The sequence below is a fragment of the Entelurus aequoreus genome, linkage group LG13 (genome assembly GCF_033978785.1).
Source record: "Entelurus aequoreus isolate RoL-2023_Sb linkage group LG13, RoL_Eaeq_v1.1, whole genome shotgun sequence".
NCBI lineage: Eukaryota > Metazoa > Chordata > Actinopteri > Syngnathiformes > Syngnathidae > Entelurus > Entelurus aequoreus.
This window is the reverse complement of record NC_084743.1, coordinates 64955778-64970771: the sequence shown is the minus strand read 5'-3', so window position 1 is coordinate 64970771 and position 14994 is coordinate 64955778. Positions and strand designations below refer to the sequence as shown.

The 14994-nt window shown below is 40.9% G+C and overlaps 1 protein-coding gene across 4 annotated transcripts in view; it reads left to right on the top strand.

Moving 5' to 3' along the window:
* zbbx (zinc finger, B-box domain containing) overlaps nucleotides 1-14237 on the top strand; it is an 84618-nt gene extending 70381 nt beyond the window's left edge. For 2 of the 4 annotated variants that reach the window (XR_009828381.1, XM_062068154.1), the window contains one exon: nucleotides 9653-12172. Coding sequence is in view for 1 of the 4 variants with exons in the window: in XM_062068151.1 (XP_061924135.1) it covers nucleotides 10586-13765 (3180 nt within the window). In the remaining 3 variants the exon portion in view is untranslated. Of the gene's footprint in view, nucleotides 1-9652 lie in introns of all 4 variants that reach the window. The other 2 variants (XR_009828382.1, XM_062068151.1) reach the window with 2 other exon arrangements.
* Nucleotides 14238-14994: the final 757 nt, after the last annotated feature.

Here is a 14994-nt window from a genome sequence, read left to right as displayed (position 1 = left end):
GTCGTTCTCCCGACAAGACAAAACTATTTTTTCTTAAATCGCCGTGAGACGACAACATTGGAGCAAAAGCGTGCTGGCGCGCTTTGTCGCTTGTAGAGAGGTGGAGCTTTACTTCCGTGTTTGTATTACGATTGAGTGCATTACAAACTTAAACATGTAGATTGTTACACTAACTGCTTTAGTAAGATGGAATAAAAGCTCACTAGAAATAAAGATGGTAGAGAAGAAGTCTAGAGTCACTTTTTTATCGGAGACTTTCACGTCAAATATGTCAAGACACCGCTTCTAAAACCAATCACACTATTCCGGCTTCACAATAATAGTGCGACGCGTTAAACTACCATAACAAAATGAAAAATTGTCTTACATTACAATCATGCTTTGTCAAAGATGTAATCTGTGATATTTCTGGCTGATTAAAACAAAGTGTACATTATTTTATAACCTGTTCTGATAATTCGCAATTTCTGAATATTACATTTTAATAATAAATAGGGAAGGATGAAACATTGTCATGCAGAGATATGAATACCATTAACTTGTACAACATGTTATTTACAGAATATCAGACATATTTATTTAGGTAGAAATATCACAGACTGTAAACATCTTTGACAATCAAATCACGATCATAACAATCTAGATTTTGTGTTATTAATGCGTGAAAGTGGTATCTAAAAATGGTGCATGTAGCTCCTCCTCTGAATGCAAGTGCTCCTACAGCAGGAATACAAATTCTGTATTCCTACAAAATACAAAATTCGCCAAGACAAACTAATTGTTCAGTGTTGGTTATAAAAACTTGAAAATTATCTGTCTAGGGTACACTTATTAATGATGAAAAATTATCTACATGCGACTAATAGCGATTCATTTTGAGTTAACTATGAACAAACTGTGATTAATCGCTGTTAAATATTGTAATAGTCTGGCAGCCCTATTGTAAACACTTTGTAGGACTCAACAAAAGACAAAGACTACTTCCAGACTAAGGCAACACAGCTAGGACAAACGGAAATGAATCCATACTCGCAAATGAGACCCAGAAGTGTGAGAAAACAAGGTATTACAACTAACTGTTGAATGTTACATAGGAAAGACATTTTGTTTTTACATTTACCACACACAAGTACCGAAAATTGGTACTGTTGAGTACTGGTTACGCTTCCCAAGTATCTGCAATTGGCACCGTATCGGTTCAAATGCCCAAGGCTCACCTGTCAATACAAATTGACATTCCTTTGTTTAAGTAATGTAATATTGTGTAATGGATAGGGGTGTAACGGTGCGTATATTTGTATTGAACCGTTTCGGTACGGGGCTTTTAGCGTAACGTTAGCTCATTTTGCAGTGCGTGTGTGTGTGTTACGGACAGCAAAGCCCTGTCTGTCTGTTATTTCACTTTACCTTTTTCTGTGTTGATTGAGCTGTGTTGAAGCAGCAAAAAATTACAGTATGTTAAATGAAGAGTTTCTGTCTCTGATAGTTGATATGATAATGTAACTGTCATTAAAGGCCTACTGAAACCCGCTACTACCGACCCCGCAGTCTGATAGTTTATATATCAATGATGAAATCTTAACATTGCAACACATGCCAATACGGCCGGGTTAACTTATAAAGTGCAATTTTAAATTTCCCGCTAAACTTCCAGTTGGAAACGTCTATGTATGATGCGTATGCGCGTGACGTCACGACGGCAACGGAAGTATTCGTACCCAATGTGTCACCATACAAACAGCTCTGTTTTCATCGCAATATTCCACAGTATTCTGGACATCTGTGTTGGTGAATCTTTTGCAATTTGTTTAATGAACAATGGAGATTGCAAAGAAGAAAGTTGTAGGTGGGATCAGTGTATTAGCGGCTGGCTGTAGCAACACAACAAGGAGTACTTACTTGGATAGCAGACGCACTAGCCGATGCTAGCCGTCAACCGCATCTGTGATCGGGTGAAGTCCTTCGTCGCGCCGTCGATCGCTGGAACGCAAGTGAGCACGGGTGTTGATGAGCAGATGAGGGCTGGCTGGCGTAGGTGGAGCGCTAATGTTTTTATCATAGCTCTGTGAGGTCCGGTTGCTAAGTTGCTAAATTAGCTTCAGCGTCGTTAGCAACAGCATTTTTAAGCTTTGCCAGGCTGAGAATTATTAACCGTGTAGTTACATGTCCATGGTTTAATAGTATTGTTGATCTTCTGTCCATCCTTCCAGTCAGGGATTTATTTATTTTGTTTCTATCTGCATTTGAGCCAGATGCTATCACGTTAGCTCAGTAGCTAAAGAGCTTCGCTGATGTATTGTCGTGGAGATAAAATTCACTGTGAATGTCCATTTCGCGTTCTTGACTCTCATTTTCAAGAGGATATAGTATCCGAGGTGGTTTAAAATACAAATCCGTGATCCACAATAGAAAAAGGAGAGTCTGTGGAATCCAATGAGACCTTTTACCTAAGTTACGGTCAGAGCGAAAAAAGATACACCCTGCACTGCCTCTCTAGTTCTTCACTCTAACGTTCCTCATCCACGAATCTTTCATCCTCGCTCAAATTAATGGGGTAATCGTCGCTTTCTCAGTCCGAATCTCTCTCGCTCCATTGTAAACAACGGGGAATTGTGAGGAATCCTACCTCCTGTGACGTCACGCTATTTCCGGTACAGGCAAGGCTTTTTTTTTTTATCAGCGACCAAAAGTTGCGAACTTTATCGTCGTTGTTCTATACTAAATCCTTTCAGCAAAAATATGGCAATATCGCGAAATGATCAAGTATGACACATAGAATGGATCTGCTATCCCCGTTTGAATAAAAAAAATCATTTCAGTAGGCCTTTAAGCCTACATGAACTCCATGGTGTTTAGGGATGAATAGTCTCTCCTATTGCTATTGTACTATTTTTTCAGCTGTAGTTACATTAATCATTAGTAATGGAGCAGCCTAGTTTTGAATGGCAGGGTCCCTGCTATCACATGTTGATAGAAATATAACATTTACATAATAAAAATGAACTACAGGCTTCCCAAATGCTGTAATAAATTACCGTATTTCCTTGAATAGCCGCAGGGGCGTTAATTAATTTAAAACCTCCTGTCACTCCTGCGTTTACCGGAAACCGGCGGGATGGCCGTGCATGCGGTAATTATTTTAAAACCTCTTCTCACTCCGGCGTTTACCAAAAGGAATCCATAAAATTTAGGCGTGCGCTTTGAGTGTGATGTAAGCATACCATCATGAAAAGCACATTTAATTAAAAAAAACGTTATTATGGTCTTACCTGTACTTATAAATGGAGTCCATTTGCAGCTCCTTCTGACCAAAAGCATCGATAACTTGTTTATAGAAGTCTTCATTATTTTCTTTCTTCAGTTTTAAAAGTCTCTGTTTCGATGGAGATATTCCTTTAATTATTACCTCCTGCTTCGATTGAAAGTCCAGTTTAGAAAACTGTTTTATTTGAGATACCGGTACGTAATCCTCCATGTTAGAAGTTCAGGCAGAGGAAAAAAAAAAATCTCTTGCTGCGTGTGTTCACTTCTTCTGCAGTACCGGAAGTCGCAAGAAGGATCACTAGCGCGGCAGCGCCCTCTACCACCAGGAGGCGGGAGTCATTTAATGACTTATACAGTATTTCACACACGCAGCTACGGTATATTAATAAAACATAGCTGCTTACTGTTCTCTTTAGCATACTGTACCGGTATTCAATAGCTTGGACCTTAAATCCTACTGAATAGCTCTTTATCTTTTTTCCTTTGTGCGATTGTAAACTACTGAAAGCAGCTTCCTCCATTTTGAAAATGAGGACAGATGCGTCACTCGTGACGTAACGAATTTGACCCGGTGGAAGTTCTAGCCATATGCTAAATATTTTGCGAAACGAGTTTGACTCGGCGAAAATTATAGACATGCGATAATAAAATTAATATTTTGCGAAACGAATTTGATCCAGCTTCAATAATAAACCGGCGATAAGGCCAAGCATGCGTTAATTATTTTGAGAAACGACTTTGACCCGGCAGTAATTCTAGACGTGCGAATACTATATTCCCTGCGCCAATTCAAGGAAATACGGTAAGCATGATGAGTTGACTCGAAACTGTTTAATGTTGCACTTTTTATATGTAGAAGAAAATTTTTGTCATTTTATTTAATCTGAGCAACGACTTGAGGCAGTTTAATGTTGATTAACGTGGGCAGAATTATTATAGTGTTCCCAATGTTAAAAGGATAAAGCCATTTTTTACAAATTTGGTAAATAAATAACCCAAAAAATTATATTTTGTTTTCTTACTGTACCGAAAATGAACCGAACCGTGACCTCTAAACCGAGGTACGTACCGAACCGAAATTTTTCTGTACCGTTACACCCCTAGTAATGGATTACTTATCTTGAGTAACTACTTCACTGCTGTATATTTAGTACACACCGGGGGAGAATTATGCTGAGTGCTGTCGACTAGAAGTGGTTCTGTGTCACGATATAAAAGCAGCGTGGGGAGAAAGAAAAAGTCGTGTTTTATGAGAGAAAATACAAATGAATCTTATTATTCACTGCCGCGTTACGAGTCGCTATCGTGCAGTATGTGTACGCCTTTTTATTTGGCAATTACTGCTGGTTTCTGTGTTTTATAATCTCCACATAATATTCATATCAAATCAGACCATAAACATCTATTGAGCCACATGATGCACATTATGCTTTATTTGCCTGCTGCAGGCTGCGATATTAGCAGCGTTTCTTAAATGTGCATACTGTAGCGGTTCAATCTTCTTCTTTTTTTTTTTATGTCCCGCGGTTTTTCTATAGCGAGCGTCCTTGGGCTGAAATGATCTCATCAAAATTCCCGTCCGTGGAGCTTTTGAACTGTGTCGTAGCGGAGCTTATGTTACAAGAATGAGGTTGACAGTGAGCTACTCCACTAGCCTCATCACAGCGGGCAGTCAGCGGCTCGTCAAACCCGCAGCGGCCTGTGCCACAATCGTTAAAGCTCCGACTTTAATGAGCGCGAGAAGGCCCGGGATGGGAGGACGGCGGGGGGATAGGGGATGGACGTGGGGTCGCCTTGACAACACTGCACACGCATTTAAGGCCCTTTAGCCCGCCATTTGCCCCTTACATCACTTTTTTAAGGCAACATTGAGATCCAAAATGCTTTATTTATGTTTCCTCCTCTACCAAACAGTCTGAAAATGACGTTCTTAGTAGAGATGTCCGATAATGGCTTTTTTGCCAATATCTGATATTCCGATATTGTCCAACTCTTAATTACCGATTCCGATATCAATGTGGAATTAACACATTATTATGCCTAATCTTGTTGTGATGCCCCGCTGGATGCATTAAACAATGCAACAAGATTTTCCAAAATAAATCAACTCAAGTTATGGAAAAAAGTGCTAACTTTTCACTGCCATATTTATTATTGAAGTCACAAAGTGCATTATTTTTTTTTAACATGCCTCAAAACAGCAGCTTGGAATTTAGGACATGCTCTCCCTGAGAGAGCATGAGGAGGTTGAGGTGGGCGGGGTAGTGGGTAGCGGGGGGTGTATATTGTAGCGTCCCGGAAGAGTTAGTGCTGCAAGGGGTTCCGGGTATTTGTTCTGTTGTGTTTATGTTGTGTTACGGTGCGGATGTTCTCCCGAAATGTGTTCGTCATTCTTGTTTGGTGTGGGTTCACAGTGTGGCGCATATTTGTAACAGTGTTAAAGTTGTTTATACGGTTCACCCTCAGTGTGACCTGTATGGCTGTTGACCAAGTATGGTTTGCATTCACTTGTGTGTTATGTGACTGGCAGTGCCTTTAAGGTTTATTGGCGCTCTGTACTTCTCCCTACGTCCGTGTACACAGCGGCGTTTTAAAAAGTCATACATTTTACTTTTTGAAACAGATACCGATAATTTTGAAACCGATACCGATAATTTCCGATATTACATTTTAAAGCATTTATCGGGCAATATTATCGGCAGTCCGATATTATCGGACATCCCTAGTTCTTAGTATGCACTTTATGTCCGTCGTACATCCAGACAGACATTTGATTGGCATCTGATCATTGGTCAATCAAATTAAGTGAAACATTAACCATTAAGTTGAAGCCAACCTTGGTAAATTGCATTGCTACGTTACTTGTTATTGTGTGAGTGCTTCAAAACATTCACACATATGGTTTTTCTACACCAAAATTCATCTATTTATTAAACTTCTTCTTCTCCTCCAGATTTTGGCGCGCTCTACCTTCCATATTTTTCACCCGATTCAAACCGTTCCAACTTCAAACTGTTCAGCCTATTCGGGAATCGCGGGCTTTCCCTTGACAAATTCCAAAAATTCCCAGATTTACCAGAATTCCAGGTTTTCCGGGGACATTTTTCAAACTTCCACCATTTACACATTTTTAAACCAATTCAAACCATTCCACCTTCAACACATTACAGCATCTTGGAAATTCAAACTACCCTTTTTCCAAGTTCCAAAAAATTCCAGCATTCTCCAGATTTCCTGGTTCTCCAAAGCCCTATTTCCACCCTTTTTTCTGGCGACTACTCCTTCCACATTTTTAAACGCATTTCAACCGTCCCAATGTCAAAATATTCCTCTTAATTAGGACCAAAAACTAAGTTGTTTTTTGTACTGGAAAAATTCCCGGGTTTCCCGAAATTCCAGGAATTCCGTGATACCATTTCTATATTTAACACGTTACTACTTAAACATTTCTCGACCGATTTGAAAAATTTTAACACTAACCATTTCAACTCATTCCGACCATTCAAGTTGTTTACCATTTAAAAAAAAAAAATCCAAATTTTTTCCGATATTCCCAATTTTTTGGGATATTTCCATTTAAATGAATGGGGCATTCTTCAAACCATTCCACCTTCAACACATTACACTCATGCTGGACATTCAAACCAACACTTTCCCAAGTTCCAAACCAAATTCCGTTTTTCCTGAAAATTTAAACTCTTCAACATTCCAACATTCAAACTATTCTTACATTCATACTATATTCAATCAGCATTTCAGTTCAACTTCAGCATTGGAGTATTCACACGCAATTCCTTCAGGAATTGTCTCATCTGGTTATTTACATAAGATTCAATGATTGTTTGTTATTCCCGGCTAATCAGTAACGAGGCCCTATTTTTCTAAATCAACTTTTGGTTTTGCCTCTTGGTGCCTGTATTTGGGATCTGCATGAGTTTCGAAAATTTTAAATCAATTTATGGAGGCATGGCAGAAATATTTATAAAATAATCTTGCGTCCTTTCATACTTCCTGCGAAATTTTGGATTTTGACCTGACTGACTTGTACATGCACATGTATCCTCCACTGCTGCCATTTCTAATAAAAAAGTAGCGTCTATTTCTAACTTAAATCTGTCAGTAGACTCTCTATGGAAGCCCTAAGGATTACAACAAAGATCGAAGTCGAAGTGGAGCTACGTAAATTAGACTGCCCACAAAACGGCGCATCCTGAAGAGTCAGAAAGCGGCTTGAAGATGGTCTTTAAAACATACCGTATTTTTCGGAGTATAAGTCGCTCCGGAGTATAAGTCGCACCGGACGAAAATGCATAATAAAGAAGGAAAAAAAACATATGTAAGTTATATATAAAGTCACATTTTTTGGGGAAATGTATTTGATAAAACCCAACACCAAGAATAGACATTTGAAAGGCAATAAAAAAAATAAAGAATAGTGAACAACAGGCTGAATAAGTATACGTTATATGAGGCATAAATAACCAACTGAGAACGTGCCTGGTATCTTAACGTAACATATTATGGTAAGAGTCATTCAAATAACTATAACATATAGAACATGCTATACGTTTACCAAACAATCTGTCACTCCTAATCGCTAAATCCCATGAAATCTTATACGTCTAGTCTCTTACGTGAATGAGCTAAATAATATTATTTGATATTTTACGGTAATGTGTTAATAATTTCACACATAAGTCGCTCCTGAGTATAAGTCGCACCCCCGGCCAAACTATGAAAAAAACTGCGACTTATAGTCCGAAAAATACGGTAATCAATGCAACATTTTCACCAAAGAACCACCATTACATGTTATGTACACCAGTCTTTCTTAACCATGGGGCCAAAAAAAATCAGTTTTTCAGCTGAGGTCGGTATGGGCCGAAACAGTACTCAGTTGTAATACACTTTTCCACCACTTGTGGCAGCGATGACAATTTCAAACAAATAGAAGAAGTCTGGAGCGAAAGTCATAAAGAAGCTTCTTGAGCGCAAAAATGATGACTAAAGTGGAGAAGCTGTATTTTAATTTGTACTTAAATTTCATTGACATTTTATTTAAAATGTATACATATTGTTATTTTTTGCTATTAGTTAAGTTAGAATTTATTTATTTTAGCAGCGCATAAGTGTATGTACATTTATTTTTTAATCGGTTTTAATTAGTCCTTTCTTTAGTAGTATATTTAATTAATACTATGTTTGTAGTCAGCGTCAGGAGCCAGACGAGGTGGTTCGGGCATCTGGTCAGGATGCCACCCGAACGCCTCCCTGGGGAGGTGTTTAGGGCCCGTCCGACCGGCAGGAGGCCACGGGGAAGTCCCAGGACACGTTGGGAAGACTATGTCTCCCGGCTGGCCTGGGAACGCCTCGGGATCCCCCGGGAGGAGCTGGACGAAGTGGCTGGGGAGAGGGAAGTCTGGGCTTCTATGCTTAGGCTGCTGCCCCCGCGACCCGACCTTGGATAAGCGGAAGATAATGGATGGATGGATATATACTGTATATACAGCACAGGCCAAAAGTTTGGACACACCTTCACATTTCAATGTATTTTCTTTATTTTCATGACTATTTACATTGTAGATTCATATTAGGTAAACAGAGTGTCTAGAAAAGTGCTAAATAAATCTAATGCATTATTATTATTAGGGCCCGCACGGCCCATTGTCAAAGGAATCCCAAAGGGAGTCCTTTTGCAATGGGACGAAAAGGACCTATTGTTATTGTAAGGTTTATTATTAAACCGGCCGCCTCTTCGAGCTGCAATTTGACCCACTTAACATGCTTCAAAACTCACCATATTTGACACACACATCAGGACCTGCGAAAATTGCCATCTAATAAAAAACCAAACCCCAAAACTCAAAATTGCGCCCTAGCGCCCCCTAGGCAAAAACAAAAAAAACTGCCTGTAACTCCCACTAGGAAGGTCATAGAGACATGAAACAAAAACCTCTATGTAGGTCTCACTTAGACCTTTAACATCCTTGGGCAAAAACCAACAGGAAGTTGGCAATTTCCCCTTCAAGACAAAAGTTTACTAAAAACACTAATTTTTGCCTCTGTGAGCTGTAATTTGACCCCCTTGAAATACTTCAAAACTCACCAAACTTTTCACACACATCAGGACTGGTGGAAATTGCAATCTAATAAAAAAAACAAACCCAATTTTTGAATAAAACAGACAACTTCAGCAACTTCAGCAGTCACGCACGGTTCACCGTGCGTGACTGCTCGCCGTCTGTTCGCTGTTGCGAAAAAGCTAAGTAGCGCTCTATCTGTGTGCTTTTAATTGTTCTACAGCTTTCTTTATCACTTCTCAAACATTTTTAGTGGTACTATTTAACTTGCAAATCACCCGATCTCTGTCCCACCACCCTTTCCTCAGCTAGCCAGCTGCTAAGCTAGCGCGGAGAAAGGCAGCGCCGGTCAGTAAGAAGCTACTCCTACAGACCGCGACCACTTCCCTGAGGACAGCAAGAACTTCACTCGGTGACAGAAAACACTGTGAGTAATGGCTTCCTGTGCGTCTTGCACCATACTCACGGAGAGGTTGGCTCTGCTAGAGGGCCGTGTCCGCCAGTTAGAGCAGAGTAATGTCGTAACTTTAGATGTTGCGGACACATCTGCTAGCGTTAGCTGTAGCGAGCTAACTAGCCCAGCTTGTAGCAGTCCTAAGCGGCCTACAAGCTACGGTGTACCGGTTGAGACGCATAATAGATTTAGCTCTTTAGCTAGTCCTACACCCCAGTCTACCGGGCACCACACCTTAGTTATAGGGGACTCCATCACCCGAAACATAAAGCTTAGCAAACCAGCCACAATAAAGTGTATCCCCGGGGCCAGAGCACCTGACATTGAAGCTAATCTTAGGGAGCTAACTCGCAACAGGCCTAGTAAACACGTACGACAGGCTAATCGCACCACTAATTATGCGAATATAGTTGTACACGTTGGCTCCAATGACACTAGAATGAGACAGTCAGAGATTACAAAGAGAAACATAGCCAGGACTTGTGATCTCGCCAGAAAGATGTCCAGGCATCGAGTAATTGTCTCTGGCCCCCTGCCTGCGAGAGGCAATGATGAGAGATATAGCAGATTAGTCTCGCTTAACAAGTGGTTGGCTAGCTACTGTAGGACGCAGGGACTAACGTTTATTGATAACTGGCCCTCTTTCTGGGGCAAACCAGGCTTGCTGATGAGAGACGGCCTTCACCCTAACCAGGAAGGCGCCATCATCCTGTCTAGAAACATAGACTACTATTTAAGTCTCACTTGACTGACTACACTAGAGCAAGCCCGGTCACAGGCAATTACAATGTCTGTTAGTCCGGGTGAGGAGTCAGTTAAGCTAGAACTAGCCAGCGCCAGGCTGGATAATCCATGTACGCATAGCAATTCTCTTAGAATAATACACAATTCACATAATGTTTTTTCTGTTGTGTCTGTGTCAGAGGTGGACATGCATTCTACTGAGGTGGCAAATTATGATATGTCCAGTCTATTGCAGCACCAAGCAAACAATCGGAAAATTCCCGTCATATCAATTCCTAGATATGGTCGAAACTATTTAAAGTGCACTACGCATAATAAACGCAACATTGTTAATATTGCCACTACGGATAATCTTAACAAAAACTCGTCAAAACAGCCCAATACCTATAATATGGGCTTTTTAAACATAAGATCATTGTCTCCCAAGGCGTTATTGGTTAATGAGGTCATTAGAGACAACAATCTTAACGTCATTGGTCTTAGCGAAACCTGGCTCAAACCGGACGAATTTTTTGCGCTCAATGAGGCATCTCCTCCTAACTATACGAATGCGCATGTTGCCCGCCCTCTTAAAAGGGGAGGGGGTGTCGCACTAATATACAATGAAAATTTCAACCTTACCCCTAACCTAAATAATAAATATAAATCGTTTGAGGTGCTTACTATGAGGTCCGTCACACCGCTACCTCTCGACCTGGCTGTTATCTACCGCCCCCCTGGGCCCTATTCGGACTTTATCAGTGAATTCTCAGAGTTCGTTGCTGATCTAGTGACGCACGCCGACAATATAATCATAATGGGGGACTTTAATATCCATATGAATACCCCATCGGACCCTCAGTGCGTGGCGCTCCAAACCATAATTGATAGCTGTGGTCTTACACAAATAATACATGAACCCACGCATCGCAACGGTAATACAATAGATCTAGTGCTTGTCAGGGGTGTCACCACCTCCAAAGTTATGATACTTCCATATACTAAAGTAATGTCCGATCATTACCTTATAAAATTTGAAGTTTTGACTCTTTGTCAACAAGCTAATAATAATAATAACTGCTATAGCGGCCGCAACATTAATGCTGCCACAACGATGACTCTTGCTGACCTACTGCCTTCGGTAATAGCACCATTCCCAAATTATGTCGGCTCTATTGATAAACTCACTAACAACTTTGACGATGCCTTGCGCGAAATTATTGATAGTATAGCACCGCTAAAGCAAAAAAGGGCCCCTAAAAGGCGCACCCCATGGTTTACAGAAGAAATTAGAGCTCATAAATTATCATGTAGAAAACTGGAACGCAAATGGCGCGCGACTAAACTTGAGGTTTTCCATCAAGCATGGAGTGATAGTTTAATAACTTATAAACGCATGCTTACCTTAGCTAAAGCTAAATACTACTCAAATCTCATCCGCCTCAACAAAAACGATCCTAAATTTCTGTTTAGTACAGTAGCATCGCTAACCCAACAAGGGACTCCTCCCAGTAGCTCCACCCACTCGGCAGATGATTTTATGAATTTCTTTAATAAGAAAATTGAACTCATTAGAAAGGAGATTAAAGACAACGCATCCCAGCTACAACTGGGTTCTATTAACACAAATACGACTGTATATACGACGGACACTGCCCTCCAAAATAGTCTCTCTATTTTTGATGAAATAACATTAGAGGAATTATTACAGCGTGTAAGTGGGATAAAACAAACAACATGTTTACTTGACCCACTTCCTGGGAAACTTATCAAGGAACTGTTTGTATTATTAGGTCCATCAGTGTTAAATATTATAAACTTATCACTTTCCTCCGGCACTGTTCCCCTAGCATTCAAAAAAGCGGTTATTCATCCTCTGCTCAAAAGACCTAACCTCGATCCTGACCTCATGGTAAACTACCGACCGGTCTCCCACCTTCCGTTTATTTCCAAAATTCTCGAAAAAACTGTTGCACAGCAGCTAAATGAACACTTAGTGACTAACAATCTCTGTGAACCTTTTCAATCCGGTTTCAGGGCAAATCACTCTACGGAGACAGCTCTCGCAAAAATGACTAATGATCTATTGCTAACGATGGATTCTGATGCGTCATCTATGTTGCTGCTTCTTGATCTTAGCGCCGCTTTCGATACCGTCGATCATAATATTTTATTAGAGCGTATCAAAACACGTATTGGTATGTCAGACTTAGCCTTGTCTTGGTTTAACTCTTATCTTACTGACAGGATGCAGTGCGTCTCCCATAACAATGTGACCTCGGACTATGTCAAGGTAACGTGCGGAGTTCCCCAGGGTTCGGTTCTTGGCCCTGCACTCTTTAGTATTTACATGCTGCCGCTGGGTGACATCATACGCAAGTACGGTGTTAGCTTTCACTGTTATGCTGATGACACTCAACTCTACATGCCCCTAAAGCTGACCAACACGCCGGACTGTAGTCAGCTGGAGGCGTGTCTTAATGAAATTAAACAATGGATGTCCGCTAACTTTTTGCAACTCAACGCTAAGAAAACGGAAATGCTGATTATCGGTCCTGCTAGACACCAACATCTATTTAATAATACCACCTTAACATTTGACAACCAAACAATTAAACAAGGAGACTCGGTAAAGAATCTGGGTATTATCTTCGACCCAACTCTCTCGTTTGAGTCACACATTAAGAGTGTTACTAAAACGGCCTTCTTTCATCTCCGTAATATCGCTAAAATTCGTTCCATCTTGTCCACTAGCGACGCTGAGATCATTATTCATGCGTTCGTTACGTCTCGTCTCGATTACTGTAACGTATTATTTTCGGGCCTCCCTATGTCTAGCATTAAAAGATTACAGTTGGTACAAAATGCGGCTGCAAGGCTTTTGACAAAAACAAGAAAGTTTGATCATATTACGCCTATACTGGCTCACTTGCACTGGCTTCCTGTGCACTTAAGATGCGACTTTAAGGTTTTACTACTTACGTATAAAATATTACACGGTTTAGCTCCAGCCTATCTCGCCGATTGTATTGTACCATATGTCCCGACAAGAAATCTGCGTTCAAAGAACTCCGGCTTATTAGTGATTCCCAGAGCCAAAAAAAAGTCTGCGGGCTATAGGGCGTTTTCTGTTCGGGCTCCAGTGCTCTGGAATGCCCTCCCGGTAGCAGTTAGAGATGCTACCTCAGTAGAAGCATTTAAGTCCCATCTTAAAACTCATTTGTATAATCTAGCCTTTAAATAGACCCCCCTTTTTTAGACCAGTTGATCTGCCGTTTCTTTTCTTCTCTCCTCTTCTCCCCTGTCCCTTGCGAGGGGGAGTCGCATAGGTCCGGTGGCCATGGATGAAGTGCTGGCTGTCCAGAGCCGGGACCCCGGGTGGACCACTAGCCTGTGCATCGGTTGGGGACATCTCTGCGCTGCTGACCCGTCTCCGCTCGGGATGGTTTCCTGTTGGCCCCGCTGTGGACTGGACTCCCGCTGATGTGTTGGATCCACTGTGGACTGGACTTTCACAATGTTATGTCAGACCCACTCGACATCCGTTGCTTTCGGTCTCCCCTAGAGGGGGGGGGTTACCCACATATGCGGTCCTCTCCAAGGTTTCTCATAGTCATTCACCGACGTCCCACTGGGGTGAGTTTTTCCTTGCCCGTATGTGGGCTCTGTACCGAGGATGTCGTTGTGGCTTGTACAGCCCTTTGAGACACTTGTGATTTAGGGCTATATAAATAAACATTGATTGATTGATTGATTGACAACTGCTCCTCAGAGGAAAACACAGACAAAACTGCTTGTAACTTCCGGTAGAAACGTTTTAGAGACATGAAACAAAAACCTCTATGTAGGTCTCACTTAGACCTACATTTCATAGATTGACATCCTTCAGCAAAAATCAACAGGAAATTTGATATCCCCCCTTCAAAACTAAATTTTTGTAAAAAGCAGTCACCAAACATCAAACATTATCTCCTCTGAGCGCGTTTGTCGTTTCGGCTTCAAACTACAACAGGAGAGAGATTGAACCCTTCTGATTGACGGATACTCAAAGAGTTTTGATAAGTGCTACGGTTTTGATTTTACGAGCCTTCAAAGAAAAGAACCACTGTGCCGCAGCACCTAGGAAGAAAACACAGACACAACTTCCTCTAACTCCCAGTAAGAATATCGTAGAGACATGAAACAAAAACCTCTATGTAGGTCTGACTTAGATCTAGATTTCATACACTAACATCCTTCAGCAAAAATCAACAGGAAGTTGGCAATCACCCCTTCAAAACAACATTTTCATAAAAACACTCATTTTTGCCTCTTTGAGCTGTAATTTGACCCCCTTAAAATACTTCAAAACTCACCAAACTTTTTACACACATCAGGACTGGCGGAAATTGCGATCTAATAAAAAAACCGAACCCCAAGATTCAAAATTGCGCTCTAGCGCCCCCTAGGAATAAAACACAGACAAAACTGCTC